Raw genomic sequence first — 25,375 nt, 5'->3', positions numbered from 1 at the left:
GAACTCTAGGAGAGAGCAGGTCCCAGTCTGCAGACTGATGTGGGTAAGGATGGATCTCACAGTGTGACTGGCAAGTAGGAAGACCTCTCTGACAAAGTGTCAACAGGCCCAGGCTGGAGAAGTGGAGCTATGGCTGTGACTAGTCCCAGAAACTTGCTGGAGGGTGAATACCACAGCAACTTCCTGCATGCATACAGATGTCAGCCACAGCACCAGAGCCAAAGAAGAGAAAACAGCCTGAAACCAGGAAAAGGAGTCCTTTCTCCCAGTGCCATTTCCTGACAAAACTTCAAGTGAGCTGACAGGAGAAGAGGTTGTAAGATCTGGTGCCATGATCTCAGAAAGTGCAAATCATATAGATATGGGAAGAGAGAACTAAACTCTTAATTGGCACTCACTGTTACTATGCAGTAACCCCAAAGTTTCTATAACAAAAGCCATGTGACTACAGTCCACTTGCTCAGAGAACAGAACCAACACAAATATCTTCTGAATCTTTTCATGCATCATTATCAATGATTGTTATCATTTTTGGTGGACTCCAGTAGTTTCATTGGACAATAATTAGTGTCCTTTGATATCTCTTATATATATTATTTTTCTCTACTAGATTTTAGTTATATTTTAAAGTACCTTGTTTTATTAAATTCTTTGCCTTTTTCTTTTGACATTATTAATTACTATGCTTAGAAACCTACATTGATAGAAAAAAATACAATGTTAAAAATGACAGTATTAATATTAAAAAGATAACATGTCCATCTGAATGAAACATTAGTTATTTACAGAATGTGGGAAGAAACGTATTAATTTCACATCAATAGGTGGTAGTTTCACTATAATTCAACTACAAATGGGAGCGATCCTATATTTGTTTATCATGTGCAAAATGAATTAGTAATTCCTATACATTCACCTCTTCAAATATATCTTCTTTATGTTCTCTGTATTTATTATGTTCATATATAAATATAATATGTGACTAATCAAAATTCATTTCATGTGATATGTGTATTGAGTTGTATCTAATAGCTGACATTGTGTTACAAACAACTCAGTTGCATTGGCATTTGGAAACAAACATTAATCTTACTCAATTTCTCAGTTACCCATGTGTGGTTTAGTTGGCTTTCAGGTGATATAGGCTGAGCATGTATGAGCTTAGCTGCAGACCACAGATTCAGTTCAGATCTTTTTTATATCTTTTATTCTCTGAACACTGGGCTACGTGACATGTGACCTTCTCAGACCAGGGATTAGCCACTCTAGAGGAAACTAGCAGAAATGTGCTACTTAATGCCTGTGCTCTGAACTCATAAACTGTTACTTTCACAAACCTTGTATTAACCAAACCAGTATGTAGCCAATCTTGTTAACTTTCTGCAAATTATACCCTTTTCATAGTAGTCAGAGTAAAGAAATGTAGATTCACTGAAATTTAATGTAATCTACAATAACAGCCATACAAACATGTGCAGAAGGGAGTAGTGTCCCCGCAGTGATGACCGATGTGGGAGTTATGGAAATCCCAGAGGTCAGGGTATGACATATCCACATGCACTTCAGAGCCTCATTGGTCCTCACATCACTTCAGTACTGCCAGGTATGTGTCCTTGTATTTTAATACAATTAATTTACCAATACATATATAGTCATCATTTAATGATAGGAAGAATTTCTCAAATTTAAGGTACCTCTGGTGAATACAGGGAAACAAATAGAAGTCATTAAAGTTTTGAGAAGTCACCAAATGCAATCATCAGGAAAATAAGTCTAAATAAAGTTCATTGATCAAAGCCAATATTAAAAAAAAAGAAAAAATGTGGTCAGATTTCTTTGGAAGATCTTGGGAAAATAGTGACCTTTGTGTATATGGTTAAAGCCCCATTCGTCTCAACAGCTGCTTCCCTGACATAAAGTGACTCTGACAGCAGCATCACAGAGATTGCAGAGTCTGTTTGAAATGCTCTGCCCTCACAGGTGTTCAGTGTAAATAACAAAAAGAGAAATGAATGACAAGCCATGAGGATGGAGAATGTACTTGAGAACATACCACTTGTATACTGTGATGATTAGAGGCAAATTTATCAATGTTGTTGGTTTTTATACCAACTTCATGTCTTCATCTGAATATTATGTTCCCAGTGGAACCCAAAGATATTGCAGTTTTCTCTCAGATGGCATTCCCAGATATTCTAACTTTGAAATGTTTTCATGCAACATTTATACCTCCAAATACAATATATTTTGTCTTTATTTTATTTTTTTATTATTTTTTTTATTGTTTTCAGTTGCAGTTGTCCCACAATTTTTCCTGTTTCCCTCCCCTGTCCTTCCCACCCACCCTACATTCTATTCAGTTGTCCCTGCCCATGAGTCTTCTCCTCATGTATTTTAATGTTTTCTGGCTTACACCAACAGTATTTCATCTGCCACAGTTGGAGGGTTAACCTCTGAAAACAAGGGGTCAACAGGACTATCTTCTTTGTGAAGATCCAGGGCAGACTCTGGACCCTGCATTTCTCTTACTATTGGGTGGAGCCCTCAGTCCTTGGCATCCCTTGGCTGACAGACATCTCTGCTTCTGTCATTTCATTGTTTTCATCCTGTGTGTCTGTCTCTGTGTCCAAATGTCCCTCTTCTTATAGGATATTATATACATTAATTAAGGGCCATCATATACCATTAAGGCCTTATCTTAATTTGTTTCCATTTGCAAAGGTCTTATTAGATAAGGCTTCATTCTTTGGCGAAGAATGCAAAATTCAGGGGTTTGAGGAGTGTGGGGATCAGATACCAGAAAATGACTAAAGAAAGCAGGTTAATGTCTAATTTTTTTTAATTTTATCTATTTATTTTTAGAGAGAGGGGAAAGGAGTGAGAGAGGGTGAGAAACATTCATGTGTGGTTGCTTCTCATGCAACCCTACTGGGGATCTGGCCTGCAACCCAGGCATGTGCCCTGACTGGTAATTCAACTGGCAACACTCTGGTTCACAGGCCTGGCACATATCCACTAGCCACACTAGCCAGTGTGGATGTCTAAATCTTTTGCTTGAGTATCATTTTGACTGGAGACAGTATTTGGTTTGGTGTTTCTAAAAACTCAGTTCCAGCTATGTGCTTGTTAAATGTTGGGATTCTGATGTGAATGCTCTCAGAAGAGAGGGGGAAAATGTCCTGTCTTCAAATCAGAAGCAACAGTCCACTGAGAATCCATGTCTCCATGACATTTCAAGTCTTTCAGCATTCTTAACACTTTAAAATACAAGAAACATGTTCAGATTTTTAAGGAATTTTTGCACTGATTTCCACAGTGAGTGCACCAGTCAGCATTCCCATGAACAGTGTACTAGGCTCCCTTTTCTCCATATCCTCACCAGGACTTGTTGTTTGCTGATTTATTGATGATGGCCATATGACAGTTGTGAGGTGATATCTCAATGTGGTTTCAATTTGCATCTCTCTCATGGCTAGTGATGCTCATCATCCTTTCATATGTCCATGGGCCACCTGTGTATCCTCCTCGGAGAAGTATCAATTCAGCTCTTTTGCCCATTTTTTAACTGGATTGTTTGTCGTCATGATTTTGATTCATTTCAGTTATTTATATACTTTGGAGATCAAACCCTTGTCTGATGTGTCATTGAAAACTTTGTTCTCCTACAAAGTCAGTTCTCTTTTCATTTTGATGATGGTTTCTTTAGCCATGCTGAAGCTTTCTAGTTTGATGTAGTCTGATGTGTTTATTTTTACTTAATTTCCCTTACACTAGGAGATATATTGGCAAAAGTGTTGCTACATGACATATCTGAAATTCTCCTGCATCTGATTTCCTCTAGGACTTTTATGGTGTCACAACTTATATTTGTCTTTTATCCATTTCTAGTTTATTGTTGTATATGGTCTAAGTTTGTGGTCTACTTTCGTTTTCATACAAGTACCAGTCCTGTTCTCCCAGCACCATTTATTGATGAAGCTGTCTACTGCATTGTATGCTGTTGCCCTCTTTTCAAATATTAATTGATGTTAAAAACTAAAAACAGAACTGCCTTTGACCCAGTGATTCCACTGCTGGGAATATCTTGTAGGAATCCTGAGTCACCTGTTTAGTAGAACTTATGCACCCTTGTGTTCATAGTGGTGCTGTTTACAAAAGGAAGAGGTGAAAAAAACAGTGTAAATGCCCATCAGTTCATGAGTGGATCAAAAAACTGTGGCACATTTACATGATGGAATAATACAATGCAGAAAAAAGAAGGAACTCCTACCCTTCATGACAGCATGGATGGAACTGCAGATTATTATGCTAAATGAAAAAAGCCAGTCTTTGAAAGAGAAATAGCATATGATCTCACTGATAAGTGGAAACAAGTGAACAAATCAAATGAACAGAGTAGTACTAGAGACATGGAAATAATGAAAAAAACTGAGAGTGACCAGAGGGGATGAGAGAAGGACATAACAGGAGCAAGAAGGGGAAGGGTCTAGTGGAGAAATGTGTATGAAGGACCCCATGGGCATGGACAACAGGGTGGGAATTGACAGTGGAAACAGGGGTAGGTGGGGCAGGGGAGAGGAACCAGGGGAAAAGTTGGAATAACTGTAATTGCACAACAATGAAAAAGACAAAATATCAAAATTTAAATTGATTTGAAAGTGCATCCTATGTTTAATAAATCTCATTTTCAAAGACTGAGAGCTACAATTTGTATAGTTTACAATGTGTCTGTTTTATTATCTGCTTAAGATGATCAACTACACTTTCCATAGTTCCTTCATAATGTTGAGCACCTGGCAAGGATATGATTTGTTTAAAAGATACTTCTGTACTAATAACATAAGAACTGGAGAGAGAATGCAGTGGCTGGTGTGGCTCAGTGGACTGAGTGCCAGCCTGTGGGCCAGGTCCCCAGTAGGGGCGTGTGGGAGGCAACCAGACTTTGTTTTTTTTTTCCTTTCTCCTTCCCCTCCTTTTTCTGTAAAAATAAATGAATAAAATCTTAAAAAAGAAGTGTAGAGACCAGAGCAAATGGTAATTCTTTGCCTGCTTCTGAGTATAAGGCCATGTTTTCAGTATGCTATAACATTTACTGATTTTGACAATTTAGCCACACAGTGAAAAGCAGAGAAAAATAATACAAAAAGAATGGCAAAATATGTCATACCTGAGACTGCATAATTTTCTTTTGGGTGGCTGTTTCTAAGATAACTTATTTTAGACTAGTAGACACAGCTAAGCCAATTGCTTACAGGGTAAAGATATCAGTAAGATGATGGTTTCTCTCTCCAGTGTTGTAATGTAAATAACCTTTTTGATGCTATAAATGTATAAATACATTTCTTCATATTATTTGTTAAGTAAATTAAATAATGCATTTCCCCAAAATTAATCTTAAAACTTTAAATAATTTTGTCTTCTCTTCCCAAAATAGAAAAACTGCTATGTTTAATTTTTTTACCAAAATGCTCAAGCATATCATAGCCTTAGGAAAAGTGTGTTGGCTTTCTGTTCTTTTGTGTGAATGAATTGCATGGTTTAAAGACCATACTTTTCATCCCATGTTTTTCTGACCTCAATTATTTTCAGAATATAACAGGTAATGAGTAATGATGTTGTTCACAGGGCTTTCAAAAATTGCACGTATAGAGTGAGATAAAACCTTACTACAGAATGTTTTTATAATTTTTCAAATTCAATTTTTCTTTAATTTTTATTTTTCAAATACAGTTGACATCCAGTATCATTGTAAAGTAGTTTCAGGTGTACAGCATAGTTGTCAGACCCTTATATAACTCAAGAGATAATCCCCAAATAAGTCCAGTCCTCACCAAGCACTCTGTGTGATTATTTGAATATTATTGACTATATTTCCTATCCTTTACATCTGCATGACAATTTTGTAACTGCCAATTGTAGTATTATCTTTTAGAACTTCTCATATGCATCAGGGTTGCATATCAATCGAATGTCTTACAATCTTTGCTTTATTTGTTACCTTTTTCCCCTTTGGTAAGAACATTGCAGATCCATGTCTGGGTGAACTTCAATTATGTGATACAGTGTTATCAACTGTAGCCACCATGTGATACATGAGATCCTTAGGCTTCTTCCTCTTCCAAGTGAAAGTTTGTACCTTTTACCAGCTTGTCCTTGTATTCTTACTCTCAGTCCCTGACAACCATTAGTCTCTCAGTTTGTTATTTTAAAATTTCACACATAAATGATATGCAGCATTAGTCTTTCTTTGTCTCAATTATTTCACTTAGGAAAATGACTTCAGGGTACTCATGGTCATCAGTGAGAAAAATTTATTTTTATCATGGCTCAAAATAATTCATTGGGTGTGTAAGTGTGGATGTGACTGTAGTCCATTCATCCATTAAACACGCATTAAACATGCTTTCATATCTTAATTATGGTTAATAATGTCTCAAAGAACCTAGGAATACAGATACTTCTTCATAATAATTGTGTCACTTTGGATATATACCCAGAAGTGGGATTGCTGAACCACATGGTACTTCCAATTATAACTCATTACTAATAATAGATAAACATTTCCACTTTTCTTGATACAATATGAAATGGATGAAAATAATTCCATTTGATACATACTAGATGACTCATATTTAATGTTTAATTTCTTCTGAGATTCATGTGTCATTTAACTTGCGTTTTCAAAACTAATTTTTCTGCCATTTCTATTTTGATATAGGTTAAATTTTTAAAAATTACATTTGTTTTCATCCTAGATAGTTATATTTTGGCTTTTGTCATTTACAACAAATATTTCTATTAAAATACAGATAGCTACTTATGATTGGAGGATGAATTAATGGATAATATGAGTATCAATTTAATATTTCAATCTCTTACATATTAGTATAGTACAATGTTGTTTAATGTTTTCTCCTTCACAGACACTTATTTTCATCAGGGGAAGTATAAATTTTTTATATAAAAATAACAAATTTAATTCAGCAATTTAAAAAAATTGAAGGCAGAGAAATTGAAGAGGTAAGCTTGGGTATTAACATTTGTGACACTTATCCTTATTTGAAAATGCATTTATTCCTCAGAATATTAGTGACAAATGTCATTGAGTACCTATTGCTAATGGGATTGTGATTTTATCTTTTTCCATTATAACTAAGAGACAGTGAGCATATAAATAAATTTAAGTAATGCCAGTATTTAGTAACATTGTCCAAGAGTAGGATTGCAGCATCTAAGATACTCTTAACAAGGCCTAAAATTTCAGTGTTTGTACATTGTAAGGTGGAGGTAAGTTAAGAATAGGGTGGACAAGGTTTTTGTCCCAGAAATCTTTGGGAATATGCAAGTGACTTCTCAGGGGCACTTACGAATGCACAAACTAAATGACACCCAACAAGCTGAGAGTCTCCTATGTACTGGAGGTGTTTTATGAGATAAACCATCTTCAAAATTGCCCAAGTGTAAGAATTTACTGTTCAAACTTTAAGTAACACAGTGATGAGAAATATACTTTTTTTCTGATTTTGCCTCACTCTCAGTGTTCAGGGGGCTGTCTGTGAGGACCACAGACACTGCTTGTAGATGGGAGTCAGCAGGTCTCCTGTGAAGGATGCACGACTTTCTGGCTCCCAGAGGTCTGTGTCTCTCCTCTCCTGTCTCTCTACTGACCCAATTCATTTAATGGGAAAGTACAAATGCTAGATGTGATACAAACGAAGTACAATTAATATATAATCAAATCAAAGAAAACAGTGGTATTCATTTCTGTATACTTTAGGGTAAAATGTAAAATATGAAAAAAATTCAAATTTTTGCCTGTGCAAAATTACTAAGAAGGAACCACATGCATATTTCAGTTTGAAAATCAGGATAATTTAAAGGAAAAGCTGTAAGCATCCTGACAAGGAGCAGTTAACTTTCGATTTTGTAATTAACAAGTATAATATATGTGTATTACTCCATATTTTTAACCATAAAAATTGATTCTTTTTTTAATCTAATTTTCTTTTTTTAATTTAAGATTTTATTTATTTATTTTTAGAGAGGGAAGGGAGAGAGATAGAGAGAGAGAAACATCAATGTGCGGTTGCTGGGGGTTATGGCCTGCAACCCAGGCATGTACCCTGGCTGGGAATCGAACCTGCGACACTCTGATTTGCAGCCCATGCTCAATGCACTGAGCTATGCCAGCCAGGGCTAAAAATTGATTCTTAAAATGAATTCATCAAATCATGAAGGTCAAACATAATTCTTCAAAAATTCATTTCTGTTAAATAAAAGCTGTTTGATTTGCAGTAAAAATCGGGACTTAGTAGTCTCTGTAAAATGGTAAATTAATTATAAACAGCCAAAGGATTTTAGAAATTGAAGAAAACAGTGGAACAAGAGATACCACATTCATAAGATGCACCTGTGGCAAGTATTGTTACATTGCCTGATATAAATAAAAAGAGTAACATGGCAAATGTGTTACAATAATTAAATTAAGTAACTTTGGAAAGCTTGTAAATGTCACACTGAGTATTAAGTGTTATACATGCATTTTATGTCACATATTTTTATTCCCACTTTAATTAGCAAATTAGGTTGCTAGATGCAAATTACTAAATGTCGTACTTTGTAAATTTCAAAGGCAGACTGTATTACAAATCTTAATGACTACATCATCCAGTGACTGAATTATTAAATTACATTTTCTGATTTATCACATTTCACTTCGCACTAAAGCTACCTTCATAGAATGTGACAGATGACAGATTTTTCTAGACATTTGTAGCAACAGGTTCCTCCATTAATGATCTACAGCACATTTATTTATCATTTTTTGTATTTTCATACCTTAACCATTAAATAAATTATAAGTTACTGGTGTAAAGTATGTTAAATAATCCTGTCATGTTCTATTGTTTTTATTATTGAGTTTTGGGTGACTGTATATGTCATGTAACATTTTCAAAATATAAACAATTTCATGAAGATTTAAATGATGTCTCAGAACTCTACAATTGTTCAAAATGAAATATTTGATAACACCTCTTCTGTCTTTTGACCTAATGCTTGTGACTAAGTTACATTAATTTATTGCAGTTAATTACCATATATGCTAACACTATTATTCCTCCAAATTTAGGACATTCAATCTTTAAACATTAGTAGATTTGGAATTGTCATTAAAATGCTGTATTTTTTTTCATACATTTTAATTTTCAAAGTTATTCTAGCAGTGTTAAAATGTTTCAGTGGAATCTGACTTTATAAAGACATTACTCTGAACTACTTTATTCCTTACTTATTACTTTTCATTGATTTAGCCAATAATATATTGTCAAACATAGAATATCATTTTAAAATCATAATTCTCTCAGAAACACATATTTAAATCTCTAAGTCAATTAGAAGAAGACTTCACCTTGGTCAAATGCAAAGTGAGTACTGTTTCTTATCTCACACTCCACCCACACTGACTCTCCTAGGCATCTTGTCGGTGTTCACATCACGTATGAACACTGAAGGACTGTCATCACAGGCACCATCCCTGACGTTACTCAGCTGCAGAGATGGATCTCCAAGGAGAAAAGAACTCAGAACTGAATCTGGCTGAGGACTCCAGGAGACAGCAAAGGAAAGGCAAGATCATGAAAAGTTCCATTTTACAAACCAAACAGCAAATGTGCTCTGTGGGAATAGAGTTTCCAAATGCTTCTGAAGATCTTCAAGGGAATGACAAGGACCATTGCCCAGGTGACACATTGAACAGACACACAGTGTAACTGTCCTGGGATGTGCAGTTGGTGTGAAGACATGTGGGGGAAAGAGTAGGGAGTTAGCTGACATATTTTTTCATTTGTGAAGATGAGAGCTTAAAGTTGCAGAAGAGTGTCTTAATATGAAATCTGAGCAGTGATTTATTCAGACATCATTGTAAGGTGTAGTCTGTGGCCAGCACCTCAGGGAGGATTATATTTCCTGACAAGGCAGTAGCATATTGTGAGGAGAAGATTGCAGTGGAAGATTTGATTTGGGGGTGGTTCAAGTGTATTTATGTGATTCCCTGTTCATTTGGGTTCTCTCTGAAAACTGTCCAGCCAACATCTCCATTTGTTTTTCTCTTGCTGCAGATTCACCATCCCCACCAGAGAAGCTCATTGCTGGGATCCTGGGAGTCATCTGCTTTGTCTTGATGTACATTTTAGTAAGAATGGCTCTCTGTAAGTAAGTTTTTGAAATATTTTAAGAGAACTTCTCACTTTAATGAATCTCAGTGCCTCTAAACATTTTAATATAGTATGGAATAGAGTTCTCATTTTAAATTAAGCATTTAGATAAATGTGGACTGTTATTCTGAATTTGTCAAGTACATAAATAAGAGAATGATTGTAGAAAGCTTTTTATATTTATTTGCATATTTTGATTTCATTACTTAAATATATGCTTTAAAAATCTAAAAGAACTTATTGAGAAATACAAATTAATTCTTGAGATTGTTTAAACCAATATTATATGAAATGGTGATGACCCTACAATCTTCTGAAATATTCTTCCCTTAAAGCTTTACTTTTTTATTAATTGTTTTGGTGCAATCAAGTTTATTTCAGATTTCTCTGCTCCTAAACAATACACCAAACTTCAAACTAAGAACCTAAAATTGTGATATTTTAATTCTATCAATATTAATTTTTATTTTGAGAATCAATGTAATGGTTTCTAGGTACTATAATACTGGAGAGCAGCAATTTGTCCACAGTAACAAGGATGGAAAAAGATACATTATGATTTTCAAAGTTCTGATAATAGTATAGTTTATATTTTTCTCTGTTCTATGGAAGGCAAAAATATAATATATTTCTGGTGGGAGAATATAAATTGTAAAATATGGCAATAAATATTTATAACCAATGATTATATGGGAGTACTTTTTTCTTATACAACAATGTGAAGAATTACATGTTTAAAATTACCATATCCACTCAGGCTCAGTGTCTCAACTGATTTGAATGTTTTTTGGTGCACCAAAATATAGCAGGTTTGATTCCTGGTCAAGGCTCATAGCTCGTTTGCATGTTTGATGGGAGGGCATGTATGGGAGGCAACTCATCAGTGTTTCTCTTTCACATCACAGTTTACTCTCTTTCCCTTCTTTTCTCCTTAAAATCAATAAGCATATCCTCATATGAGGATAAAAGATAAATGAATAAAGTAATCATCATACCAAATTGTGACCAATTGGCTTAAATGTCCTACTTGCTCTAAAATATGAACAAATAACATTCCTACTCTAAAAAAAAAGTGGTTACATTCATTGATGTCCTAAGCATTAGAAAATGGATATATTTGTGAGTTTTTTATGTTTAATTTAATTAATTAATTTATTTTTTATTGTTGTTCAAGCACAGTACTCTTCACTTTCCCCCAACACCCTCCCCCTGCCCCAACCATGCCCACTCCCCATCCTCAATCATAGCCCTGTTGTCTTTGTCTCTGGATCCTTTACACAAGTTCTTCCATGACCCTTCCTCTTCTTTTCCCCATTATCCACCTCCTCTCTTCCCCAAGGTTACAGTCAGTTTGTTGTTTATTTCAATGTCTCTGGCTCTGTTTTGCTTGCTTGTGTGTTTTGTTGATTAGGTTTATTGATTCATTGTAATAAGTGAGATCATATGTGTGCTTGCTTAATATGGGCACAAATACTTGGGGATGAGAGATATAACTTTCCTCCCAGATGTGTATGACTGCTTTTTGTTTCATATGTATCAGCCTGTCAGTGTGCATAGGTATTGTGCTGATAAATGTTTATACCTATGCATATCTGTAGGTTAATTTTCTTTTTGTATTCAAATTGTGTTCAGTTAAAAATTCGTAATTTTATGCTCTCCAGTGTCTCTAAAAACTTCATTATATTATAGAATTAACTCTCATGTTAAAGTGTACCTTTAGACTAAGTGAAAAATTGTTATTCTGAATTTCTCCATGTATAAATATCAGAATGATTTTAGAAAGTATTTTATAAATACACATACATACATAACAAAAGTTTTTATCAATGTAAGTGAATTTTGGAAGATTATATGGAACTTTTCACTATAATATTCATCAATGTCTGTAAATATTTCATAATATTGTAGAACTCTCATTTAAATTATGCAGTTAGACTAAATATAGAATGTTTACTTTGAATTTTCTAAATTCATGACTAATAATGATTATGGAGAGTATTTTATATGCATTCATATATTCTAACTTTATAACTCAAACACATGCTTTTGAAGACTGGAAGACCTTAGAAATATAAATTTATTTTGAGATTGGTTAAACAAAATAATGTTAAGAGATAGTGATTTTTTTCTGTAGAAGTTTAATATATTTTGCCCTGAATGGTTATTACTTTACTAACTTTTCTTGGTAAAATAAATTCTATTGCAGATTATTCTAAACAAAACATAGCATTTCAAAGTGCTTTGATTTATTTAGATTAATTTTTAAGAATGACTTTAATTTTTGTAGCTCTTGCCACAACGAAGAAGAACTATTTCTCTCCAATAACAAAGATCCAGAAAGGTACATAATTTTCAAAGTTCTCGTATTAGCATAGTTCATATTTTTGTCTCTGTCTTAAGCTAGGCAAAAATGATAACAAATTTTGGGGGAGAATGTGACTTATAAAATGGGGTATAACTGTTCATAAATAATATGTATGGAAGACTGTTTTTTATGCAACTATATAAAGAAATATTCATTTAAAATCTCCAAACCCATTGTTGCTTATCAGCTCAAACTTCCCACTGTTATAATATGAAAATTAAGTAATTTAATTATTCTTAAGAAGTGGTTTCATTCACTGACTCTTGGACATGTACAGAGTGGCTATTTTTGTGTGTGTGTTTACATAGATTAGGGGTGAGTGGCTGACTTTACTGTGTATGAGCATAATTTGCATTATACATACAAGCCTGTGAGGATATGTAGATACATTATGTAAATATGTGTTTATACTTGTGCAATTATGTAAGCTAATTTTCATTTAAACTTCAAGTTGTTGGGTAATAATTCATAATCTTTCCTCAGCATACTCTTGTGGTCATTGTCCACCAGAGTGGTTTACATATTCCAACAACTGCTATTACATCAGCACTGAAAATAAAACATGGGTTGAGAGTTTGATGGCCTGTGCTTCTAAGAACTCTAGCCTGGTCTACATAGATAATGAAGAAGAAAGGGTGAGATATCAAACATTTCATACACTTCACTTATGGCTTGTTTCAGTCAATATTATATTTGTAGAATTCATTCATATTTTTATATATATTTGTAGCTATTTAAAGTCTGTGATATTCCATTGTTTGACTTTATAATATTTTGTTATACTGTATTCCAGTAATGCATATTTGCATTTCCTAGAAAAATGTGCTTCTATATATGCTTGCTTTCTAAAATAAACTTTGCTACTTTTACCTTATGTGAAGGACATTAAATACATCACAATTCAGAAGATTTGTTACATGAGGAATGGAACCATGTGATTACAAACCAGATCACCAAATGCAGTGGGCAGTCCTCCACAGCCCTGCTCCTGAGGACCCATTCTCTCCCCTCTCCTCCCTCACACTTACCCCCTGGGCTGCCTTTGATATTATAGAGTCTCTGCTTGTTTTTGAAGCTCATATAAGTGAAATCCTACAGTAGACATTTTTCTTCCTGTCTTTTTTCACTCTCATATGCTATTGTTGCCTTTTATCTATATTGCATTTATCCGCTGTTATTTAATTTGCACTGCTGACTTATGTGAATTTAATATTTTAATATTCATCTATCTGATGTCTTTCATTTGGGATGGGAGTCTCATGCCATCAGGGATGAAGAGCCTTTCTAAGTCCATTTCTTTTAGTCATAAAATCCCCTTTGCTGGTCCCACCTGCAACCCACCCACCCTGGTTTCTCTTAGGGAAAGGAGAGGCACTTGCTCTGCTTGCATTTGTTAGCAGGTGTCCTGATGGGTCACCTTGTAGGTCTGCCTGGAGTTGTTGGGCAGGATTCCCTCTGCAGAGCAGAGGGGGATGGCTTCCTTCACCACCTCCTGTTGTTAGGTAGGGTCTGGGAAGCATCAGGCCTCAGTGACTTTCATTTGGGTGGGAGTATAAGATACCCTCTCACACTGTTTTTCCCTAACCCTGGTGTACCAAATTATTTTCCTTCTTCTTTCCATCTTTCAGGGTTCTCCTTCAGTTGTGTTTTTTATTAGTTATAGGCTTTATAACTGCAGTCTTCAGAAAAATGAGTGTCTGACACCTGGACCATTAGATTCCACAAACACAAAAAAAGATCCCTTCAGGGCTTATCTGCTAAAAGAATGGTGCAGGGACCCCAAAACAATTTTTTACATTTAGTGTCCTTTCTTTGCTTAATTATATTTTATTGATTATGCTATTACGGTTGTCCCAATATTCTCCCCTTTGCCTCCCTCCATCCAGCCCCCTGTCTGTCACAGGCCAGCCCCCAAAACATTGTTCATATCCATGGGTTGTAACTATAAACTCTCTAACTATTCCATTCACTATAGTGTACTTTAAATCCCCATGTATATTCTGTAACTACATTTTTGTAGATTTTAATTCTCCCACTTCTTCCCATTCCCCTACACCACCCTCCAATCTAGCAACCATCAAAATGTTCTCTATAACCTCGACTCTCTATCTACTCTTGTTGCTTTTCAGATTCAATTGTTGATAGACATATATTTATTCCCATTTTTGTTCACAGTTTGATCTTCTATGTTTTCTTTTTTTTTTCATCTTCTTCTTAAATAAGTCCCTGTAACACTTCAGATAATAAGGGTGTGGTCATGATGAACGCCTCTATTTTATTCTTATCTGGGAAGCACTTCATCTGCCCTTCAGTTCTAAATGATAGCTTTGCTGGGTAAAGCAATCTTGGCTGTAGGACCCTGAGTTTCATGACTTTGAATACTTCTTGCCAATCCCTTCTTGCCTGCAAAATTTCTTTGACAAATAAGCTGACAATCTTATGGGAACTCCCCTGTGGGTAACTAGCTGCTTTTCTCTTTGTTGCTTTTGAGATTGTGTCTTTATCTTTAACCTTGGCATTTTAATTATGATTCATCTTAGAGTGGGTCTCTTTACATCCTTGTTATTTAGGACTCTGTTCTTTCTCAGTTGCATGTCTGTCTTCTTCACCAAATTAGGGAAGTTTTCTTTCATCATTCTTTCAAATAGATCTCCCATTTCTTGCTGTTTCTCTTCTCCTTTTGGCATCCCTATGATGTGAATGTTAGAGCTCTTGATGTTGTTCCAGAGGCAGCTTATACTATGCTCATTTTTTTTTATTTTTTCTCATTCTGTGTGGTTGTTTTTTGCTTCCTTATGTTGCAAATCACTGATTTGAGTATTGGCTTCCTCTACTCTACTGTTGTTCCCCAGTAAGTTGTTCTTTATTTCAATCATGTATACTTTACTTCTGACTGGATCTTTTTATGTTGTTGAAGTCCTCACTAAGTTCCTTGAGCATCCTTATAACCAGTGTTTTGAATTCTGTATCTGACATATTGCTTATTTTTATTTTGTTTAGGTCTTTTTCTGCAGTTTTTATCTGTTCTTTCATCTGGGCCATTTTCCTTTGTTTCTTCTTTTTGGCAGCCTCCTTGTGTTTATTTCTATGCATTAGGTAGAGCTTCTTTGACTCTGTATCTTGGTAGTGTGGCCTAGTGTAGTGGGTATCCTGTAGGGTCCAGTAGCATTGTCTCCCCTATCAAACAATCTAGGTACTCAGAGTGTGCCCTTCATGTGGACCCTCCTCTTGCAGTTGAGACTTGGGTCCTTTTGGCAAGTCAATGGGAGGGATTTACCCAGGCCAGTCAGCTGGAAGGACTAGTGTTACCATTGAACACCAACCTCTGCCCTCTGTGGAGGATCAGGTATGCAGAGGCAGGGTGGTGGTGCTCCAACATGATCTGTAGCTGTCCACTGAGTGCACAAGTCTTGGGGTTTCCTGGGTGGTACGTGCCAAGTTCTGTCCCCACCTCTGCTTGGCCCAGGGCCATCCTGACTGAGCTATAGAACAATCTGAGATGGCTACTAACTCTGCTGGGATTGGGATTCCCAGATGAAGCCAAGCTGGTAATCTAGGCTGGCTGCTGCTAGTACAATGCCTGTGACTACTTTGCAAGAGGTGTGGTATGGGGCAGGAAAAGGAGGGAGCTGGGGTTCACTGATACCAGCTATTGTTTGTTTGGAAAGATTTAGGAAGTTGTGAAGCGTGAGGCAATTCAAGCCACTGTTAACAGCTGTAAATTGGTTGGGATGTAACCTCAGATGATGTGTAGGGATGGGCAAACATTAGCTAGGTCAATTGAGTCTCAGATGTGGCACCCACCTCCCAGATCTTTAGCTCTGCTCACCTATCTGTCTTGGAGAAAGCTGTCCCCCAGCTTTCGCTTTGATGTGAGCCATTCCAGTCCCTCCCCATATGCCACTGGTGCCTTTAAAGCTGCTGCCATAGTGCTGGAGCTCAGAAGGAGTGAGTCTGTGTAGGTTCATGTGTGGGTTCTCTAAGAGGAACTGCTTGGGACTCCAGAAGTTCTTCCTGTGACTCAATTCCTGCTGGTTTTTGCATTCAGAAGTTATGGCACTTTTCTCCTTGGCACTGGGACCCTAAGCTGAAGGGAGTCTGGTGTGGGTCTGGGCCTCCTTGCTCCTGAAAGATCCCTCCTGAAATTTTATCCACAATATGTGGATGTGGCATCAGTCCATTCAGCATCTCCACCCTTCTTACCAGTCTGGATGGATATGGTTTCTAATTCCATAATTGTCAGGCTTCCATTCAAGTACATCCAGTGGTTCTGAGTGATGGGTTTCTGTACTTTAGCTGTCATTTTCATATGATTTTGTGAGGCAGCAAGCTGTATTTCCTATGCCACCATCTTCTCTTTTATTTTATTATTTACAATGCCTTAATATTTTAAAAACTAGATCTCTGAAAAGCCATAGAAAACTACATTGATTTAGTTATGGAATCAAGTACATTATATAAATGTTCAGAAACTTACTTAAAACCTTGTGGTGTTAGATTTGTCAACATGGGTAACAACTAAAATATATATAGCAGAATGTTCTTTATTAACCTAAGAGGAAAAATGAAACTATGATTCATAAATGTTTAGGAGTTAATTTTAAATCAAATGTATAAATGTTGCTGAAAATTGACTGTATGAAAATTGATTTTAATGCATCTTTAATAAAAGTCTTACTATCTTTGTATTAAATTAGGATCCCAAACTCTCATTTTGTTCTGTAAATGAAGGATCCTGTGACACAATACACTACATGCATCTTGAAAATACAATGCAAACTTTCAGAATGATTATTTATTATTTTTTTTTAATTTTGGGGTAGAAATTTCTGAGTTCCCTGTCACTTGCGTCATGGATTGGAATTTTTCGTAGAAGCAGTGATCATCCATGGATGTTGATAAATGGTTCAACTCCCACACTAGAGTGAGTTGTTTTTTTTTTATTTTGTGCTATTTAAAAAGAAAACATAAAAGAGAACAATTCAGAAGAGTTGTATTAATACCTTTATTTAAGTTGAATTGTGAGCATGATATTCAGAGTTAATGAAATGTTGATGTAAATATTAAGAATGACTACTTCATTTTCTTAATAACTGTCTCCGTGGGGGAGGGCACTCCATCCACAGGGACCCCCACCCCCCAAGGACCAGGAGCCTCTTCCTCAATGGGCTTTTATTGGGTTCAAGTGCCACAGGAATATAGGTAAAGCTCCTCAATCATTGTCAGGCACAAGGATCAAACAATAGATAACATACAAAGAACTCTGAGGGCTTGTTCTGAGTCAGTGTCAGTTAACTAGAGGGCTACAAAATTTTGGGAAAACAAACTGATTCTATGCTTGGACCCTTATCATTTAAATTGAGGGTATTAACAAAGTAGGTTTCATAGGATTTTATGCATTCTTCCCTTGGCCTGATTGCCCCAGGGAACCTGCCCTTTCCAGCACAGGCATTGTTTCAGGCTTGAGGCACTCACTGTTTTAGGCTTAATTCTGGCATGGGAAGAAGGAAGGCAGCCAGGAGATTAGGAGACTTCTCACAGACAGAATGAGGTCTCAGGCTATGTTAAACCAGAGGGGGGAGGGTCCATCACCCCCTTTTTTTAAAGACCCCCCTAATCCTTCCCTGAGGGTCCCTCTGTAATCATGCTTGTCTTAGGTCATACCTCCCTTGAGGATTCTTACCCATCATTGGCTAACCAGTCATCCACCTGGGGCTAAGCAGGGTGAATAGAAAGGGGGCAGGGGTGGTGCTCCTGCCTGGGGGATAAGCTTTGTCTCCTTAGTGGCTTGTGGTCCCAAGGTCTTTTTGCTCAGCCTTAGTCACTAGGGGTTATAGTTTCTGAAACCAGGCAGGGCGGTTCCCAACACAACTCTTAATGTATTACGTGGAAAATATCACTGCTCATTTGTAAAATTTTCTATTATGCTCTCATAGAAGACGCTACTTGTTGTTTCAGGGATTTCCTTCATACAACATAAGAACAAAAGTGTGCATTTTCTCCATTGTAGGATCGGAGAACCGTCATCTGGTAACGGAAACTGTGTGATGCTACACTGATATGGCCTCGCATCAGGGAGTTGTGAATCTTCAAAAGTATATATTTGCAAGCATAGGTTTCTGTGTTAAGACTTGGATTCTCCTGGGTGAGTCTTTTTCATGAAATGGAAATAATGTTATGATTACTTAAGTCTTCTAATGAATTATTCTAATAATGAAAAAAAATTCCATAAGCATCACGGGAAAATAATACACACATCCAAAAGTACAGATATACTTTCTCTCAGTGTCTGTCATATTTTGTTCAACATTATGTTTGTGACATTCGACTTTTCTAGAAGATCACATGTTGTGTGAGTCAGTTTAAGTGAAATATTAAGAACAGCAAACCAGCAGAGGCCTGAGAGTATGTGGGAATAGGAAATGACTACTGATTAGTTCGCTCACTGCTTCTTTAGGGGGCTGCAAACTTTCCAAATTCTGAGAGTGGTGATAGCTGCAAGGCTCTGTGAATGTACTTAAAATCACTGATATGCAAACTCTACATGCATGAGCTGTATGCTTGGTAATTACACCTCAGTAAGGCTTTAAGACTTGGGGTTATGTTTAGGACTGAATGTAAACTTTTTTTTTAACATTTTATTTTTATTTCTTTTTAGAGAGGGAGGGGAGGGAGATAAAGAGAGAGAGAGAAACATCAATGTGCGGTTGCTGGGGGTCATGGCCTGCAACCCAGGCATGTACCCTGACTGGGAATCAAACCTGCGACAATTTGGTTCGCAGCCCACTCTCAATCCACTGAGCTACACCAGCCAGGGTTGAATGTAAACTTTAAAGGAATCACTGCATGCAATTTATAAAGATTAGGCAATTGAGAATATCGACGCTTCCAGTCAAATCATGCTTTCTTTTCCCGTGTACTTGGTTTTCTTTCATTTCTTTACTGTATATTCTTAATTTTCCCATTGAAGTTTTAAAGAAATATCAATATTGGTATTTCATAGTCAGGATTATATAAATAGAATACTTTAAAATTTTTCTTTAGTAAATTTTGCTACTTTAAAAAGATATACAATTGAGGTTTATGTGTTAATTTTGTTGTATTAGTTTTATCATTTCAAACATATATTCCTTTGAATACTTTATGTAAACATTTGTTTAATTTCTTTTTTCCTAGTACAATTTTTTCATTGCCTTGACTTATTACCACAGAGTGGGGTTTTATTTCCAATGTTGGATAGTGTGGAGAGTAAAAGCTCTATATGGATTCTTCTCTCTTTTACAAAAAATATTTAAATATTTCATCATAAAGTTGAGTTTTGTTTTAAAATTTTCCTTATACTTTTCATATATTAAAGCAATTCCATAATATTGCTATTTTCTAATAATTTCTACATTGGATTGCTGTTCCATTTTTATTATTATTCCATTCAGAATGATAAATGTTTTCTGTGTATAAAGTTTATGAAATAAACTATCTTTATTTCATTCAAATATTAAACCAATCTTGCATTTCTAAATTAAAGCCTCAATAATCATTTTGTTTTGTCCTTCTTTAAATTTCAGTGCATCTATTACATTTATATTAAGTTGCTTTTATAATCATTGTTCTTAAAGAGTTCTGAATGAGTTCTTATTTATGTTATATACTTGACAGTTTTTATTTATGTATTTATTTTTTATTGTTGTTCAAGTACAGTTGTCTCCCTTTTCCTGCCACCACTTTCACCATCCCACCCACCTCCCACTGTCAATCCTACACACCTTTGGCTTTGTCCATTGGTCCTTTGTACATGTTCCTTGATGACCTTTCCCCTTCTTTCCCCTGTTATCCCTCTATGCCCACCCCTCTGGTTATTGTCAGTTTGTGCTTTATTTCAATGTCTCTTTAGATTCTTTTATGCACTCATTTACTGGTGGGCACTTAGGTTGCTTCCAGCACTGCTGTGAATTGTGCTGCTATGAACATTGGGGTGCATAGGTTCTTTGGAATTGGTGTTTTGGGATTCTTAGTGTATAATCCCAGCAGTGGAGTTGTTATGTCAGAAGGCAGTTTCATTTTTAGTTTTTTGAGGAAATTCTATACTGTTTTCCACAGTGGCTGTGCCAGTCTGAATTTCCACCAACAATGTACTAGGGTTCCCTTTTCTCCACAGCCTCGCCAGCACTCGTTGTTTGTTGATTTGTTTATGATGGCCACTCTGAATGGTGTGAAGTGGTATCTCACTGTGGTTTCAATTTGCATCTTTCTAAGGGCTAGTGATGCTGAGCATCCTTTCATATATGTCTGCCCACTCTGTATGTCCTTCTTGGATAAGTGTCTTTTCAAGTCCTTTGCTCATTATTAGACTGGGTTGTTTGTCTTCCTGCAGTGGAGTCCTTTGAGGTCTTTATATATTGTGGAGGTCAGACTCTTGTCCAAGGTATCAATGGGAAATATATTTTCCCCTATGGTTGGTTCCCTTTTCATTTTGCTGATGTTTCCTTTAGCCATGCAGAAGCTTTTTATTTTGATGAAGTCCTATTTGTTTATTCATTCCTTGATGTCCCTTGCTCTAGGGAACATATTGGTGAAAATATTGCTGCATAGAATATCTGAGATTTTCCTTCCTATGTTCTCCTCTAGGACTTTTATGGTGTTACAACTTATATTTCAGTGTTTTATCTATCTTGAGCTTATTTTTGTGTATGGTTTTAAGTTGGTGGTGAAGTTTCATTTTTTTTGCATATAACTGTCCAAATCTCCCAACATTTGTTGAAGAGGCCATTTTATACTTCTTTTATGCTTTTGCCCCCTTTGTTCAACACAATTTCCATTAAAATACAATGGAATATTCCAAAGACATGGAACAAACATTTGAAAAATTTATATGGAATGATAAATGGCCCCACTTAGCTGCAGCATATTTGAGAAAGAACTAAGTAGAAGAAATCACAATACCTGATATCAAAGTATATTAAAAGGCCACTATAATCAACACATTCTGGTGCTGGCATAAGAGGAGATATATAGGTCAATGGAACAGAATAGAGAAACCAGAAATAAACCCATGTCTTTATGGTCAGTTAATATTCAGCAGTTTTTATTATCAAAGATATATTGGAAAGCATTGTTCTTTTTCTGTTTCCTTGAACACTTTATATAAAAGTACTATATATATACATATATATATATGTACTCTATATATACTATATATATACATATATATATACATATATATACTATATATACATATATATACATATATATGTATATATATACATATATATACATATATACTATATATATACATATATATATGTGTATATATATATATAGTTCATCCTTTTAATTATTTTCTTCTTACCTTTTTTTTTACAGTTCTGATTTGTCTCTATTTTTTAACATTTTTTATTGTTGCTCAAATACAGTTTTCTGCCTTTCCCCCCTATGCCTTCCTACCACCCTAGCCCTCTCCACCTTCTGCCCCTGTTTCTACCCTCTTCTTAATATATTTTTAATTTTACACTATTACAGATGTCCCCAATTCTCCCCTCTTTATTCACCTCACCCAGCCCCCACCCCCATTCCTTCTGACCTTGATCACTGTGTTCCCTGTGTTCAAGGTTATGCACACAGGTTCATTGGCTTATCTCCTCACATTTTTCCATCCAGTACCCTCCACCACCCCTCCCCTCTGACAGATGTCCAACTGCTCCATGTATCAATGCCCATATTTTATTTTGTTCATAAGTTTATTTTGTTCTTTAGATGCCACACAAAAGTGAGAGCATATGGTATTTGTCTTTGTCAGACACACATATGGTATTTGTCTTTTTCTGATTTCACTTAGGGTAATAAGCTCCAATGCTATCATATTTTAATGGCACTTTTTAGTACTAATGCCCACAGAGACTGAAGAATTCTTTTATAGGAAAGGTTATAAAATTAACCCAGTTACTGTCATACAACCTACCTCTATGCCTTAGGAAACTAGAAAGAACAAACCAAGCACCAAGTCACCAGAAGACAGAAAATAAATATTAGATCAGAAATAAATGAACTGACAACTGAAAAACAATAGAGATTAAACCAACTGAGAGTTGCTTCTTTGAAAAAATAAACCAAACTGAAAAACCCTTAGCTAGACTAATGAAATAAAAAAGAGATAGGACCCAAGATGACAAAATTATGATTGACAAGAAGACATTACAAGAGAAACTGTAGAAATTAAAAGGGTCATAAAAGATTACTATGAAATATTGTATGCCAACAACTGCACAATTTGAAAAAGTAGAGAAATTTTAGAAATATACACTTCTCAAGACTAAATCAAGAATGTATAGAAATTCAAGGAGACCAATTACTAGTAAGGAGATTGAATCTGTCATAAAAAATTCCCAATGAAGATAAACCCAGACCATAGGGCTTCTCTGCAAAATTTTACCCAACATGTAAAAGAGAATTGACACTAATTCTTCACAAGCTCTTCCAAAAATTAAATAGGAGTGATCACTCCCAAACTCTTTTTATGAGGCCAGCATGATCCTGAAACCAAAACTGTAGAAGGGCACTACTGGAATAGAAAACTACAAGATAATATCCCTTATAAATTTAAAAGCAACAATTCTCAATAAAATGCTAACAATCCAATTTCACAGCACATTAATAGATGGTCCACCATGATCTAATGAGATTTACACCTGTGATGCAAGGATGGTTTAACACAGGAAAATTAATTAATGTGATATTACATTAACAGAATGAAAGAAAATAATTATGTGATTATCACCATTAATGCAGAAAAACATTTGACAAAATTTAACATTTACCATGATAAAAACTCAAAATATTGGGCCTAGAAGGTACATATTGCGACAAAAGCAGCAGTAGTGTATACATTAATGCCAAAATTTCTGACAGAGAAATAAAGAAATTCCATTTACAATAGACTCAGGGACAGTAAAATACTAGGAATGCATTTAACTAAGGAGATGAAAGATCTCTCTGCAGAAAATGACAAGTTATTGATGAAAGAAATTGAAGACACAAATAAATCAAAGGTATTCCATGTTCATGTACTGGAAGAATTAATAGTTTTAAATTGACAATACTACCAAAATCAACCTATATGTCCAATGCAATCCCTATCAAGATTCCACAGACAGATTTTAGAGAAGTGGAAAAAAACCACTCGTATTATATGAAACTACAAAAGGCGTTGAATAGACAAATACATCTGAGAAAAAAGAACCAAGCAGGCATATCACGCTTCCTGATTTCAAGCTATACTATAAAGCTATGGTCATAAAATCCTGTATGATCTCATATGTAAAATCCAAAAATGACAACAAAAACATATGAAAAGAGATCAGACTAGCGGATCCAAACGTGGGGATTTGGGAAGACAATGGATTAAAAGAAGGTGGTCAAAATGTCAAAGATCAGCTCTAAGTTAAATAAGTATAATGATATAAGTACAACATGACTATTGCTAACTCTGCTGTGAGATACACAGTAGTTTCCCCAGTGTGTGCAGGGTGTACATTATAAGACTCCCAGGAGATGCCAGAATCCGTGGAAAGTACTGAACCCTATTGTGTACTATATTTTTCCTACATGTATACACCTACAATAAAGCATAATTTATAAATTAGGCACATTAAGAGATTAACAATAATAATAATAACACAGAATAATTATAACAATATAGAGTAACACAAGTTTTGTTAATGTGGTTTCTTCTTCTCTCTCTCAAAATATCTGACTGTGCTGTACTCACCCGCCTTTTCCACTTGATGATGTGAGATGATAAAATGCCTATGTGATGATATGATTTAAGTTGAATGACATAGGGATTGAGACATAGCACTAGGTTGGTGATGACCTTCTGTGAATACGTCAGATAGAGGGTTATTAGTTTTTGATGATGTTAGATAATTGAGTCATGACAATGTTGATGGTACGGTATCAGGAGCAGACCATGTCAGTGGTTAGAGGTAGAGAGTTGAAGGGGTTTTTGCTGAATACTTTTGGTAGGACACTGTAATTGGAAGTTGCTGTGTCTTTCTTTTCATTTGATGAACATGATACTGCAAAGGGTGTAATCCTTCAGTGACATATGGATAACTTTAATGCTGCATTCCATCCAATGATTTAATTTCAGGAGCTTCAATGATTAAAGGAGAGTTGAAAAAGCACTGTGATACCACAATAGCCTTTCTCAGAGATATCAAACAGAAGTTATGCAAGAATCTTTAAAACATGCAATACCTGACAGTTTAGTCAGGGACACTGACCTCTTTTCCCTTAGACTGTCAAAGTAAAAAATGACAATAGCCAACACAACAATTCCCATCCTGTGTGAATGCACTTCTTTCAACAATAAATATACAAGTCATTAATAGAGTTTAATCTTCTTGATCATGTCACATAATAAGTTTGTGCCTGATTGGTTAATTTTTGGCACAGAAATTCAGAAAGTATCCAGCCATGTAATATGAAAAATAGAGACACTTATTAAATAAAATAGTAGATATAAGAAATATTGTACAAATGACAATGATGTCTCAGTCTCTTTCAAAGCAGGTATACTGGGACCTCACACAGTTTTCCCAGCATCTCTTCCACTGTTCAAAATACTCTGCAAAATCCTTTCTTTGATTTTTCATCAACTGTGCCATTCGTTTTCCTGAATCTAATCAATGGTCTGAAATCTATTCCCTTTCAAAGGTGATTTTAGTTTTTGGAATATTCAGAAGTTGCAGGGTGCCAAATCTGGGCTGTAAGGGTGCTGAGTCACCTGGGTGATTTGTTT

The 25,375-nt window shown here is 35.5% G+C and overlaps 1 protein-coding gene across 1 annotated transcript; it reads left to right on the top strand.

Annotated features, from left to right (window-relative positions):
* The first annotated feature begins 9,557 nt into the window (after window positions 1-9,557).
* Window positions 9,558-17,507, top strand: LOC123819376 (NKG2-A/NKG2-B type II integral membrane protein-like). Its single transcript, XM_045839697.1, has 4 exons — window positions 9,558-9,741; window positions 10,119-10,208; window positions 13,063-13,214; window positions 17,403-17,507. The coding sequence occupies exons 1-4, from the start codon at window positions 9,558-9,560 to the stop codon at window positions 17,505-17,507; spliced, it is 531 nt and encodes a 176-aa protein (XP_045695653.1).
* The last annotated feature ends 7,868 nt before the right edge of the window (window positions 17,508-25,375 follow it).

The sequence above is a fragment of the Phyllostomus hastatus genome, unplaced genomic scaffold (genome assembly GCF_019186645.2).
Source record: "Phyllostomus hastatus isolate PE091 unplaced genomic scaffold, TTU_PhHast_1.1 phas_contig_308, whole genome shotgun sequence".
NCBI lineage: Eukaryota > Metazoa > Chordata > Mammalia > Chiroptera > Phyllostomidae > Phyllostomus > Phyllostomus hastatus.
The sequence above is the reverse complement of the archived record's forward strand: the minus strand, read 5'-3'. Positions and strand labels throughout refer to the sequence as shown.

Excerpts from the sequence above, each read along its gene's own strand:
- LOC123819376 (XM_045839697.1), top strand. The coding sequence starts at position 9,558 with ATGGATCTCCAAGGAGAAAAGAACTCAGAACTGAATCTGGCTGAGGAC. Across the intron at positions 10,209-13,062 it reads TTTAGTAAGAATGGCTCTCT|CATACTCTTGTGGTCATTGT; the intron begins GTAAGTAAGTTT and ends ATCTTTCCTCAG. Across the intron at positions 13,215-17,402 it reads TAGATAATGAAGAAGAAAGG|AAATTTCTGAGTTCCCTGTC; the intron begins GTGAGATATCAA and ends ATTTTGGGGTAG.